Raw genomic sequence first — 13,565 nt, 5'->3', positions numbered from 1 at the left:
CGCAGTCTGTCTGGGCCATTATTTTGTCCTCCTCAAGCTTCAAATGAACAACAGGCTATGCGTTCGCTGAAATGAACTAAAAAAATAATACAAAGAAGGAGAATTTTCTTTCTTCTTCCTCGCCACCACCGACATTCATGGAGTCCCTGGGTTTATAGCTGGTTTGGCGTCAGTCCGCTGTTGGACTCTCGAGTCAGAGTGACAGTCCCGTTAAAGCCAGCAGATTGGGTGTTTATCTGGCTGGCTAGCAACCTAGCTCGCTATAAAGCTAACTGGAGGAGTTGAAGAAGAAAGGAGAGAAAAAACACCGAGAATACAATTTGACAACTTCCGAAAGAGAGAGCCGCTGCTGTCCCTGTCCTGTCCAACCTGCCGAGGGGATGGCACACCTTCGAGACATGCAAAACCAGGTACATAAATCCTCTTTTCACAAACTGTCACATCCCTTATTCGTGTCCAAGACGAGGCGAACCCCCCCATGATCACCGGGGATAGGTGGGTGGAGGCGCCTGGACCTCCACTGTCAGGGATCAAGCTCGAATAAAGCTAATAATGGGGTATTTTTGCAGTGTTTTTTACCATTTCTTTGCTGTGTGTGTGGCTACCAACAGCATCACATTTCCATCCCATCAGAAGTTCAAAATCCAATTCCATTACACAGTAGTATTATAACAGGCGTTGGGATTGCTGTTATTGTTTGCAGCAGCCACAACGGTTTCAGTTTGCTGTCTTTTTCGAGTGTTACTGCTCAGTAAGATCATCGCTCACTTCCTGACATTATGAAGACAGGAAACCAGTGAAATGATAATGTTATGCACCTTGTATTACACACTGGCTCAACAACTATCTGGAGTAAAGGTAAATCTATGGACTGTGCTGTAATAGATGCTTACCGGCACTGATAAGATGGGTTAATCATCCATTAGATGTATCACAATTTAGTCAGTGAATGGGATTATTGGAATATAATATGTCTAAACTGAATTATTATTATTAAACACACTTAAACAGCATCGATATGTGAAACTGATCAAACTGATTGTAGTTCTGTTCTCTTTCCGTCATCGGTCCAGAATATCCGGCTGGACCCGGAGGAGTATTACACCAAGCAGGAGCGGATTGGGAAGGGATCCTTCGGCGAGGTCTACAAAGGCATCAACAACCGCACCAAGGAGGTGGTGGCTATTAAGATTATAGACCTAGAAGAAGCAGAGGATGAGATTGAAGACATTCAGCAGGAGATCACAGTGTTAAGCCAGTGTGACAGTCCTTTTGTCACGAAGTATTATGGATCCTACTTGAAGGTGAGGAAGCATGAAGCAAACACTCAAGCAGTCCCAAACGTGACATTATTATAGTTGTGTTATCCACACAGGGCCATACAGGTGATTTCAAATAAAGTGTTCATTGTTTCTTGTTTTCTTGCAGGGGACTAAGCTGTGGATTATCATGGAGTATTTAGGTGGAGGTTCTGCTTTAGACCTGGTAAGAAGACTTGTATTCCTCATTGACATCTTTTACTTTTCTTATTTGCACCTGCATTTCTGTCTCATTGTCCGTCTCCCACCTTTCTTCTAATTCCACACCCTCGTCGCCCCTTTCTTTGTCTCAGCTCCGTCCAGGGCCTCTTGAAGAGACGTACATCGCCACAGTATTGAGGGAAATTCTTAAGGGACTGGAGTATCTGCACTCTGAAAGGAAGATCCACAGAGACATTAAAGGTAATAAATAGCCTCCTCATGTGCTGACAGCTGTAATGCACAAGAAGCTCTTTAAAAGCAGATGATTGATTGATTATTGATGGTTGATACTTTCAGACTCAAACACACCAGCCAGCATTTCTAATGTGTCTCTGTCACAAAGTGTTGTGTTTGTATGATTTCCAAGACGACTGTGCCGTCATGGATTAAAGCCAAATATCCTCAACATAATAAAGCTAATTAGCAGCAGTATGGCATATTAAGCTGAGCCTGGGCCTTTGACAGCACACACACACACACACACACACATACACACACACACACACACACACACATTCCTGCCAGAGGCACTGTTAGTCATTCCTCCAAGAGCTGAGGAAGAAACACCAAAGTGGCTCTTATTCATCTCTCCAGCCATCTGTCAGGCACAATGTCCCACATTTTGCTGATCAGCTATAAAGGAAATGTCCAGGATTAAGGAATTAGTAGAATTCCTTTTGCCATTTTGAGGTAAATTACTATTGCTTGGCCCAAAAGAAGCTGTTACATCACTTTGTTACTCATTAGCATTGGAATGCGTCTTCTACAGGGAGCGAAATGTTTTCGTGTTGCCGTATTTTCATGTTATCCTTCATACCGGCGTCACACGGATCCTTAAATCCTTCCGATTCTGCTTCCGTCTTTTCCTTCTCCTCCCAGCTGCCAATGTGCTGTTGTCGGAGCAGGGCGACGTGAAGCTGGCAGACTTCGGGGTGGCGGGTCAGCTGACAGATACTCAGATAAAGAGGAACACGTTTGTGGGCACGCCCTTTTGGATGGCGCCAGAGGTCATCAAACAGTCCGCGTACGACTTCAAGGTAAGATCAGAGTCCAGGGAATCGATCAAGACATCGTATTTATAACTGCTTTGATTTGGTCTATTCATTTTAGTGGGCCCTTTAATTTTTAGTAAAACATAATTCAGATGGAGTTCATGTAGAAGTAAGCTTTTCTCATCAATGACTGCAGATGTGAGAAGCTTTGATGGCTGCATTTCAAACAAAAAAGGCAACAATCACAGTGGTATTCAAAGCATTTTTGTAATTTGAAATGTAGCTTCACAAGGTTTGTAAGTTCATGTATGGGAAAACACGACCCACATCTGTTTTCTCTCATTCCTTCAGGCTGATATCTGGTCCCTGGGAATCACTGCTATTGAGCTGGCCAAAGGGGAACCTCCCAACTCTGACCTACATCCCATGAGGGTCCTTTTCCTCATCCCCAAAAACACTCCACCCACACTGGAGGGCCCGTACAGCAAACCCTTCAAAGAGTTTGTGGAGGCTTGTCTAAATAAAGACCCTCGTTTTGTAAGTAAAGGCGTCTGTAAGGCGTCTTCATAGAACTCCAGACTGCCACTGCTGCTCTGACTGACGGGCATTCACAAATGTTTTTGGATCGGTTTAGATTGCCGGGTCTTTAATATGAATTATAAATGTGCAAATTGATTCCCCTGCATCCATATTCCAAGTAGATGCCAAAAACATTAAACTACATAGACAGCAATCATTTGATCTACTCAGCTCAGTGTTGATACGCACTAAAGTGAGCCCTGTGCTTTTATTTCCCTCTGTCAGAGGCCGACAGCCAAGGAGCTCCTGAAGCACAAGTTCATCACACGCTACACCAAGAAGACGGCTTATCTGATAGAGCTGATCGACCGCTGCCGCCGCTGGAAGTCGGAGGGGCACGGGGAGGAATCCAGCTCTGACGACTCAGACATGTGAGTCGCACAAAACACAGGCTAATACACTCCACACGGGTACCACACACTCCACGGGAACTGCCAGCTCCCACGTCAACCCAAACGTCCCTGGGAGGATCAATGAGTCGTTTGAATGAAGCTCATATTGTCTTCTTTGCCTTATTGCTCTTAGGGATGCAGATGGTGATGTGGATCCGTACCCAGCCTGGACCTTCCCCACAGTTAAACCCAGCACTATAAACCAGTTACAGAAGAGCTACAAACACACAGATTTGGAGGTAAGAGATAGCATAAAGAAGCATACTCACACGGACACACACCTGTGCCTTTTGTTGTCACTCAGTGCTTTTCATTTGGTTCGTCAGTCAGGAGATTCAGTGAAGCGGCAACCCAAGTCGCAATGTCTGTCTGCGCTGGTAACGCCCATCTTCAGAGAGGTAGGAAGTTTGTTTACTTTGTGCTACGATTACATTCAGAACGGGTTTACAATTAAGGTTTAATATAACTGGAGGAAATCCTTGTTATTGATCCGTTACTATCAGCACTAATGTTTGATTTAAAACCTCTCACTTCATAATGTCCAAAATTCTCCCGTCTTTGTTGCTGATCCACCTGCACCACTAGTTGAAGGAGAAGCGGCGAGCGAACGGAGGAGGCGTAGGAGCCATCGAGGAGCTGGAGAACGCCTTCAACCTCGCCGAGGAGTCCTGTCCCGGCATCTCCGACCGCCTCGTCACACACATGATGGAGAGAGTGTGCAGGTGAGCGTGCAGATAGGGTTTCTAAGTGAGTCAGCACGGACGTCGTTGTTTTACTATAATCTCTCTCTCTTTGTTTCCTTCCTGCAGGTTTTCTTTAAATGGTAACACCACCCCATCTTCACGGTGAAACTACAGCTGGATGTAACTTAAACCTCCCCTCTTCCCCTCCTTGTCTTTGCCTCCTACACCCACCCAACGCCTCAGATAAGGACCCCCCTCCAGTTGCTCCTTCAGTCCCCTGTCCTATCCCCCCCCCCCAAAAGATCTTTTAATTAGTTATAATTAAATATTTTTACAGTTTTTCTTTAAGAACAGAGAGTATTTAAGACACAACAGCCACGACATTTAGGGCGTTGTGTGTACCTGTTAGACTGAGAAGAAAAAAACTATAATAAAGTCTATGGAAAATGTCCCACTTTCTTTCTTTGTTTGTTGTTGCTCACATGACTACGTGTAAGTAGTTTATCAAGAAGGAAACCTGAGTGAAATGATTATGTACTTGAAGAGGTGAACCCACATATGTGCAGCCACAGTAGAATATGAAGTTTGAGAAGCAGTGAACTAGAATACAGTATTGCCAGTTTTCCTTCTTGCCCGCCTCATGCTGATGTCGACAGATGTAGATGTACTGGTCAAACCTCACCATACCATAATATGCATTTCATTCGTAGTGATGCATTGATAATGTACGTAATTTATGTATTTGTGTATTTTACATATAAAAGACATTTGTATATTTAAGTTGTACTTGTCGAATGATCTTTATTGCCCTTATGTTATTAACCTGGCATTTGTTTCCATAATGCATAAGATGATGTAATGAATCTCTAAATACTGTAATTAGTTAGTTATTCAGGGTTAGTTAGTTAGTCAGGTATCTTACTAACCAATTGTTGTACCTCAGAAGGGAAAATATTTGGAGGAAAGTGCAAATATTACTACTTCTTCAACAGTAGATTGTAATCAGAAATCAGAAACATCAATTTTGTTAGAGGAAGCTTGAAGAGATGCAGCAGTTCAGCCGATAGGAGGTGAGGTACGTAGAAAAGCTTCAGGAGACAACTTTCTTTTATAAGATAAAACAAGAATTTTATTTGGTACTTTGTTTTGGATAAAACGGCACAAAGAGGAATGTTGTGAACTCACGTCTTGGCTGGCAAAGGGAGAAGTTGGCTACACTGACCTCATCACAGGTCACCTTTAACCTCTGCAGTCATGGAAACCGCAAAGAACTCGGCGTAAAAAGCACAAAATTTCAAGCTCCCTGGGACATGAAAAATGCTACGGATGCAACATCTGGAAAGTTTATGTTGCCTGGTAACACTGTTGTAGGACACATACGGTCATACTTCCTCTTTGATGACTTCATATAAGTAAAGACGCTCAATGCTGAATGCTGAATCGCCTGGCTGACTAACGCCCAAACAGTCACGCGCAGCTCAACTGTCTGTCCTTCATTTGTCGGGCCAACAGGAAGACTGTAAGAGGTCAAAGGTCACAGGGTATTACTTCATATCAAACTCAGGGGAGAACCTGGATACGTGGGGGGGGGGGGTCCTCGGTGACTCAGCAGTCTGGGGGAAAATTCACCTGATTTCCTCGCTACTGAAGTCACGAGCTTACATGCAGACACGAAATCATGAATAACCAGAAGAAAATCTCAAATCATTACCTCCCAACAACAATATTGAAACAATGACACGGCTAATAGAACATGTTTGAGCTATTTTTGCTCTTGAAAAAACCAAGAGCTGCTAGTTTTTCACAGTATTTTCACTCCCAGTAGAGAAACTTTCCCAAAATAGCACAGGACCTGATTCTGGGGGCCAAAATGGACTCACGTGAACAAGCAGCACTGAGGAGAGGCAGTGACACTTTGGCTTTTTCAATTGCAAAAAAAATGGAAAATGAAACAAAAACATCCCAATGGATTTGTATTAAAAATATATATCTCCACTTTTAAAGATGGGTCGTGTTACTTCATTTGAGTGACTAGCAAAAAAAGTACAAGACAAATATAAAGAAATAAAAATAGGGAGTTTTGACAACAGAACTGTGTGAAAATATATAAACAAATTGTTTGAATATATAGGTATAAAAAAAAAGAGAAAAACTACAGATCCCATGTAGGACTGAAATACACATAGTGGCAAAGCAGTACGAGTTGACCAATCATCTTCTGTCTCGCTTGTCCAACTCAAGCCTTGGCTCCAAACACCTACAGGGAACAAAATGCATTTTAGGATTCTGATGTAGAAACATTGGAACAGTGTATATGTGTGTGTTAGATAGTGTTCTTCGTCGCTCTTACCACAGATTCTTCACACCTGATGGCCTTCTCCATCCGTGTCCTGCTTCTGCATCTGAGCCTGCATCTTGGCAATCATCTCCTGCATTCGTCTCAGCTGTACAAGACACCACATGGGAAGAACAACAGCACTTAAAATAGGAACAAAGCGCTTTTGTTTTGGGGATATGACTCCTGATTCTCCAGTTTATAATGCTTAAACAAAATAATATGATCAAGTAGAGAGCAAGATAAGAAGATGCAAACTCTACACAGAAAGCATGAGGGCCAGTGTGGGATGCAAACCCAGGACCTTCTTGCTGCGAAGATGATTTTCACCTGATTTGACTAAGTGACAAGCTTTACCATAGAAGCTGATGTCAGAGTCCGTCTCTCTCTTGGTTACCTTTGTTTCTGTTTGACATTCAAACGACTTCACTTTAATCAAGTCTCCATTGTATTATAGTTTGAATAAATATTTCAACTTGGAAGTTATCTCTCTCCTTGCCAGAGCCGCTGGCCATTTTGTGACAATGGTGGGTGTAGGTGCTGGGATTAGAGTCGATGTCGTGTAAAAGCTTTAGGCAGATTGGCTATTCTGCAAGGCTGAGCAAAGAAAAGGAGAAGTAAGTTATTCCGAATAAGCACGAAATACAGATGAGTCTCACCTCAGCCTCCTTCTCCTGTAAGATAATGTCCTTGTCCATCTCCTCTGGCTCTGGTCCCTTTCTGTAACACAGCCAAAGTTAATTACTCCAAAATCTCTGCTGAATGTACGAGGATTCATTCAAAAATTGTTTAAATATGTTTCAGAGATCTTACATCACTTGTGCACACTGCATGGTGATTAATAAAGCATTTCAGCAGGAAACTGTGACTGTGAACGTTTATGCGAGCACGTGGTTCTATTTAGTAGCGTCAGGCCATTGTGAGAAAAGCAACATGTAGAAAGTGAAAAAGGAGTCAGTGGGTTAATTTGTCTTTGCAGAGCGATAGAGAACAGAGTGAGGAAGTGAGGGAGACGGGCATCTAGAACAAATAACTATAAGGAGGCGAGACTGCAGGAGTGAGATCCAAGAGGGAAGCAGCGAGTCAGGGGGGTCGGGGGGGGACAGCGATACCTCCCCCAGTGGAAGAGACGGTACCTCCATTAGTCCACTCACGGGACCTGGACTCATCCAGACCCCACAGCCATCAGTGGACAGATGGGCGGGTGACATCACGGCCTTATCCTGGGGTTCTTTAGGGGAAACTCTCAGGGAATCATTTTGTTCTTCATGAAGGTTACATGATGATCTTTACACTTTCACTTCACATGCTACTAAGCTACCGGCTAACCATGTTACATATGAACCCACTACAGCCCATTGTAAAGATTGAACTCACTACAATGGTAAAATGAATCTATAATAACCATGCAGAACGAGTGAGAATTACTGTACTAAAAGTGGAACTAGCTCTATAAAATAAAGAAGAATGACGAAAATGATGACTGGTTAAATACCTTCCTGTTATGCCTTCAACTTCAGCTTATTTATATTCTAGTTACCTTCCTGTGTGTGTGTGTGTGTGTGTGTTTTACTTCAGTATATCCCTAACGTTCCTGTACATAATCTAAATGGTTTTACTGCCATCAGAGGTCTGCTGTTTGGGGGTGGGGGAGGTGCAGAAAAGCATGCAGACAGACAGGTACGTACGCAGGCGACAGAGGCAGAACGTAACCATGGGAGGACAACCTGCCACCGCGCTTAAGGCGGTCCGAGCGGAAGTTCTCGTAGTGCAGGTCCTGGGTCACCTCCTGCAGGTCCTGCATGTGGGTGCTGAGGGGAGGAGGGAGAAAAAGAACATAAACACAAGGTTGTGTAATGGACGATCACACACACACACACACACACACACACACACACACACACACACACACACACACACACACACACACACACACACACACACACACACACACACACACACACACACACACACACACACACACACACACACACACACACACACACACACACACACACACACACACACACACACAGTACAGCGTGTACAGAGATGGCGGAGATATGGAAGATGCAGATATCTCACTGACATGTGATCTGCACAGAAAAATGTGATTTCCCATTACGACACACTAGAGCAGCAGTTTAATGGCTCACATCAGCATGGTCCGCAGCTTGAGGAAGTCGTTGTGCTCTGGGTTCTCCACCTCCACCACTCCCCACGGGTACAGGCGACCTCTGACCTTCTTCCCCTTCGCCTCGATCTGTTGGTTGGATCCTACCACTGCAAACGGGATGCTAGCCTGGAGAAAAGAAATGATTCATATGTCAGTTTTAGGTTCAAACTCAAAGGTTCTAACCCTTTAATGAACGACTTTCTTCTTTGTTAAGGGGTTAGAGAGGAGGCACAGCTACCTTGAGGATCCTGGTCTGCTCTTTGAAGTCTTCATCCTCGTCTGATTCAGCATCGGGAAGGTGATAGATCTTGATGCCATGTTCATCGATCTCATCCAGAATCTGAGCAATAAAAACAAAGGTTGTCTTTAAGCATTAGTCTATGTCTTCTTTTTTTAATTAGTAGTAATTTATTATAACGATTATAGAGTTTAATGTGAATGTTGAAGTTTTCTTGGTCTTCCATTTGAACTTTAAAAGCCTGCAGTGTTTTGACAGAATGATGAATGAGTAAGTAGCTGCTGTTCATTTCAGGAAATGGATAAGAAGCCGAACAATGGGCCAGTGTGTGGTCCTCACCCTGCGCTTGAGCCTCTCCCTTTCTCTGAGGGTGAGTGTGTCAGCCTTGGCGATGACAGGGACCACGTTGACCTTGTTGTGGATGGCCTTCATGAACTGCACATCCAGGGGTTTCAAGCTGGACAGGAAACAGGCGAGCGAGAGGGAGTGAGGAGAGCCAAAGTACGGACAACGCGGGATATCAACGCTGCAAAACGAGGGATTTGAGTTTTGATTGGGTGAACTGTGCCTATTTGGACTCACCCGTGGCCGAGCGGGGAGATGAAATAGAAGCAGCAGTGAACTCTGTTGTCGACGATGTGTCTGCGATTCAGCCCGCTCTCATCGTGGAGGTAGCGCTCAAACTGGTCGTCAATGTAGCTGATGATGGTGCTGAAACTGGGGAGGAAATGTACAGAAGGTAGCACATGAGCCCAGAAGCAATAGCATCTTAACGTGACTCACTAGTTCTATAGATCATGTGACTTGTTTAAAGATGTCTCTCGTCACCACAAGATGCCTTAAAAAAGGATTGCTTACCAGTCCTGGCTATTGATGGCGTCGCCGTATCCTGGCGTGTCCACCACTGTGAGACGCAGCTTCACTCCTCGCTCCTCAATCTCCACTGTCGAAGCCTCAATCTGAACCGTCCTCTCGATCTTCTCTGTCAACAGAGCCGAAAACAAATAAGGTCAGAGGCTCTTTAGGCTACAAACAATGTCCATGACGATTCAATGTCAACTTGTTAAGCAACGGCATAGTTTTGATACGGAAAGGTCTTCGTAGTTTCCCAGAAAAGAAGGGACACAGCACTCAGCATCAGTTTTACCTGCTGCTCCAGGGATGACTCTCTCAGGGTAAAGGTCGGTAAGGAACAGGCTGTTGATCAGAGTGGATTTGCCAAGTCCAGATTCGCCTTTCAACAAAAGAGGAGAGAAGAATTAAAAATCACAGAGTAAACATCAACAACATGAGAGGAGGGGTGAAGATGAGGAACCATGGAAGGACAGAGTCAAGATCAAACACCAGCGGCACATGGAAACATTACTACTCTCATTACTGTCACATGGAAGAATGCTGGAACTGTCTGAATATGTTGAAGCCCATGTAGGAAAGAGGAATTTAACAGGAGAAAGTAGCAGAGCAGGATTTATGTATGAATATGAACTGTACAACTACAATGTAGAGCTGTTCTCAGGCAGACTGAATAATGAGGAGAGACGCTGGATTCATTAATAACTGAAGTGTGGGCGGAGGAACTTTCCAGTTGTGTGGGAGCAGGAAACACTGATGTATTTAAGAATGCGGGTCACGAAAGGTTAAACAAGCACGGCGTAAGTATTCCTACAGTGGAGGGACAAGCAGGCCGTGTCCTCTGTCTGAATCAGTCCCTCAAGGCCCACAGGCTGCATTCCTCTGCAGTTTATTTTAAAGCAAAAGGATGAGCAGTGCTCTGGAGCCCCACTACCCTCCCCCCCTTTATCACAAGACTGGGCGGCGTCCGTCCGTCTGTCTGTGTGTGTGTGTGTGTGTGTGTGTGTGTGTGTGTGTGTCTGTGTGTGTGTGTGTAGACTGAGCAAAGGATGGTTCACACTATAACTGCTCCCATCAAGAGTTTAACAAAGTAACTAAGTAACTAAATGAATGGATGATCGAAGTGTTGTACAAATGTTGGATATTGTGAGAACATCGGAAAGTGGCCTCTGGATAATGTCCCGCCGTATATTCCTTCAACACTTGCACTGTTAAAGCTTGTTATCACACACGTCGTCATGTCCGAGCTAAAAATAAAACGTATCCCCTATGAGAAAATGTCTGAAAAACACAGTGACGACACACACAGACACACACACACACACTCACTCACCTACTACCATGAGAGTGAACTCGAAGCCCTTCTTCACCGACTTGCGATGAACCTGATTCGGCAGGTTGGCGAATCCGACGTAACCTGGAGTCTCCGGGTTGGTGAACTGGCCCTAATGTGTGACAGAGACAAGTGAGTCAGTTTCTCACAAGATCCAGCCAAATCTGGGCATGTTTGTACATTCCAGATGATTTAGATTATCACTACAGAGGTCAACATGGACGCTGAAGCTTTGAATATGCTTCCATTAAGCCATTACATTCATGAGTATACACAAACAGCTATTCAAATCAATCAAAGTATGTTTACAGACCTATATGATGTGATCCTAAATGGATTAAATCAGGAGTAAACACTGAAAATCTGTCCTCACACTCATCTTATTAACTCCATCCATGCATATGCTCTCTTAAATCACAGCAGAGACAAACAATAAGTAAATACATGAACACAAAGTGACCGTAGCAGCAAGAGGACAGCTGCTTATCAATGCTGGGTGGACATCTGCTCACTAACAGCTGGTTCATTTAGAAGAGGCAACACTGACATCAACACTTCGGCACTGTCTATTTGCTGAGGACCTTCCATCCAGCATTCCACTGTTTATGACCCTTAAATACACTGGAGGAGAAGACAAGCTCACACTGATTTTGTCCACAACTCAGGGCGGTGACACATTCAAAGCAAATATACAGTACTTGGTCCTGAGTAGTTTTTGACCACACTGAGATTTCTAACCTTCATCCTTCCTAACCTCCCTCTGTCCTCTCAGTCGCAGCCATGACTGATAAGGCTTTGAAGGAATGTCTTTCTTTGCCTTTAGGCGTTTATAAATGCTTAAAGAGACAGGAGTGAGTCACGAGGATGTGAGAAGCACCCAGCATCTGCCAAAAGACTATTTTGATTACTTGATTATAGCCTGTCATCGAGTAAAGATGTATCAGTCTTCCGCTACTTAGTTGAGAGATATTTCACCACATTTCTCTCTTTTATCTTATTCAAAACCAGGGGCTGTTAAGCTCTGAGACTCACCTTTGCTTTGTCTGCCTGAGACATGTTTCCTGCTTTTTAAACCTGAAAGTAGAAACAGTTTATTACACACTGACAAATACACTAATCTGTGAAAAGCAACTGCAACCTAATTTGTCCACAGCTTTGGCTTTGCTTTTTCTAAAATGGAGGTAAGTCACATAGTTTGAATACAGGCCTGTGTGAGAAACAGAGACAGGAAGTCTGGTTTGTGCTCTCAATGGTTTGAGTGCTCGACTTCTGTTTTACCACAACCACTGTCAGGCCTCTTTTCCTGCTTCTTTGAGCTACAGCTACACCCAGCAAACAACCAGGGCTTCGTATTTAACACATCCTAAAGGGATCATATGGTTCCATTATTGATTGTACTGTGTGTTACTGTGTTCTGGGTTAGTGTGATTTATAATACAGAGGAGAAAAACGGGATTGAAATTAACACAGTTGCGCCAAATAGACCACTAACACTGTGAATTCATATATAAACCGACAATTGTAGCTTTAATATTATAACTAGCTGACATGAGAATTGAAAAACGTTTACTTTGGACGGCTAATTAAAGAAGATAGTAGTTGTTTGGAAGCAAGAATTAGCCAGCTTGACATAAGAACCCAAATTCCTCACGATGTATCAGATAGCTAAGCAACATTAGCAATTTTCAATGGAAATGAATAAGTAAATGGGCTATTATACAACCGTTAATAAGCTAGTACGGCGCTACAGAGATGGGCGTGAATCGCGCTGATGCTCCTGCAACAAACGCCTCTGTTTCATGAAACTGTCTGACTGGAATGCTGTGGAAAATCAACTAAAAGCCATCATCGCCATTTAACGTTAGCTAGCTAACAAGGATCGCTGCTTTTACTAACAGTTTGATGAGGCAGGTTTAGCTTAGCGTTCAGCGTTAACTAGCCGAGCTGCTTCTCCTGCAGGATGTTACCGGCAACTTGGTCGGTTTAGCAGCGACGCCGATAACTATGTAACAGCCACAACAACGCGACATTAAAGAAGATTTATTTACTTTAAAAAACCGCCGTGTTACCTGACAGGGGAGATTCGGAGGCGCAGATAGCGGCTAAACTTGGAGGACACCTCAAATTCTTCAGATTCCGGCGCACACAGACCACAATGCACCGGGAGAGTGAAGGCAGGGCGACACGTATGGGCCGTCAGTGGGGAAGCAGGCACATATGGAGGAGCAGCTGCTTCACCATTGAAGAGATGCTTCATAAAGTGCTTCGGTAATTCTTGAAAAAAATGTATAATTAATCAATCTCTGATAATATTGGAAATGCCATTGCTTCATTTCAGAAAGTTCTCCAAACCCCTAAACCATGGCATTGCATGAGGGTTTTCCTTTTATAAAGTCAAAGTTCACCTGTTTAAGCGTTCTATTTGTCACGTACAATTCAGTACAAGTAAAACAATAGTGAAAAGC

At 43.8% G+C, this 13,565-nt stretch overlaps 2 protein-coding genes across 3 annotated transcripts; one reads left to right on the top strand and one right to left on the bottom strand.

The window, feature by feature from the left end:
* The first annotated feature begins 29 nt into the window (after positions 1-29).
* stk25b (serine/threonine kinase 25b) lies at positions 30-4,617 on the top strand. Its single transcript, XM_076144964.1, has 11 exons — positions 30-410; positions 1,074-1,304; positions 1,429-1,485; positions 1,613-1,721; positions 2,400-2,557; positions 2,864-3,049; positions 3,317-3,462; positions 3,617-3,722; positions 3,810-3,881; positions 4,069-4,205; positions 4,293-4,617. The coding sequence occupies exons 1-11, from the start codon at positions 381-383 to the stop codon at positions 4,330-4,332; spliced, it is 1,272 nt and encodes a 423-aa protein (XP_076001079.1). The 5' UTR covers positions 30-380; the 3' UTR covers positions 4,333-4,617.
* Positions 4,618-5,268: 651 nt separating this feature from the next.
* On the bottom strand, positions 5,269-13,323 carry septin2 (septin 2). 2 transcript variants are annotated; one of them, XM_076144965.1, is made up of 13 exons: positions 13,170-13,323; positions 12,133-12,174; positions 11,101-11,212; positions 10,063-10,149; positions 9,774-9,897; positions 9,498-9,632; positions 9,255-9,372; positions 8,916-9,017; positions 8,658-8,803; positions 8,229-8,312; positions 7,161-7,221; positions 6,517-6,610; positions 5,269-6,423 (listed from the first exon to the last, which is right to left on the bottom strand). In XM_076144965.1, exons 2-12 carry the CDS (start codon positions 12,154-12,156, stop codon positions 6,527-6,529), a joined length of 1,077 nt encoding a protein of 358 aa, XP_076001080.1. In that variant the 5' UTR covers positions 12,157-12,174; positions 13,170-13,323; the 3' UTR covers positions 5,269-6,423; positions 6,517-6,526. The 2 variants fall into 2 exon arrangements, with proteins under 2 accessions (XP_076001080.1, XP_076001081.1); XM_076144966.1 differs by having other exon boundaries at positions 13,149-13,263.
* Positions 13,324-13,565: the final 242 nt, after the last annotated feature.

This window comes from Genypterus blacodes, unplaced genomic scaffold (genome assembly GCF_046128005.1).
Source record: "Genypterus blacodes isolate CSIRO-AG114 ecotype Tasmania unplaced genomic scaffold, CSIRO-AGI_Gbla_v1 ptg000029l_1, whole genome shotgun sequence".
In the NCBI taxonomy this organism is placed as follows: Eukaryota; Metazoa; Chordata; class Actinopteri; order Ophidiiformes; family Ophidiidae; genus Genypterus; species Genypterus blacodes.
This window is presented reverse-complemented; position numbering and strand designations above follow the sequence as displayed.

Coding starts and splice junctions, on each gene's coding strand:
- stk25b (XM_076144964.1), top strand. CDS start 381: ATGGCACACCTTCGAGACATGCAAAACCAG. Junction 411..1,073: donor TTCGAGACATGCAAAACCAG/GTACATAAATCC, acceptor TCATCGGTCCAG/AATATCCGGCTGGACCCGGA. Junction 3,050..3,316: donor TAAATAAAGACCCTCGTTTT/GTAAGTAAAGGC, acceptor TCCCTCTGTCAG/AGGCCGACAGCCAAGGAGCT.
- septin2 (XM_076144965.1), bottom strand. CDS start 12,156: ATGTCTCAGGCAGACAAAGCAAAG. Junction 9,898..10,062: donor AGTCATCCCTGGAGCAGCAG/GTAAAACTGATG, acceptor CTCTGTTGACAG/AGAAGATCGAGAGGACGGTT. Junction 9,633..9,773: donor GCCATCAATAGCCAGGACTG/GTAAGCAATCCT, acceptor TTTCCTCCCCAG/TTTCAGCACCATCATCAGCT.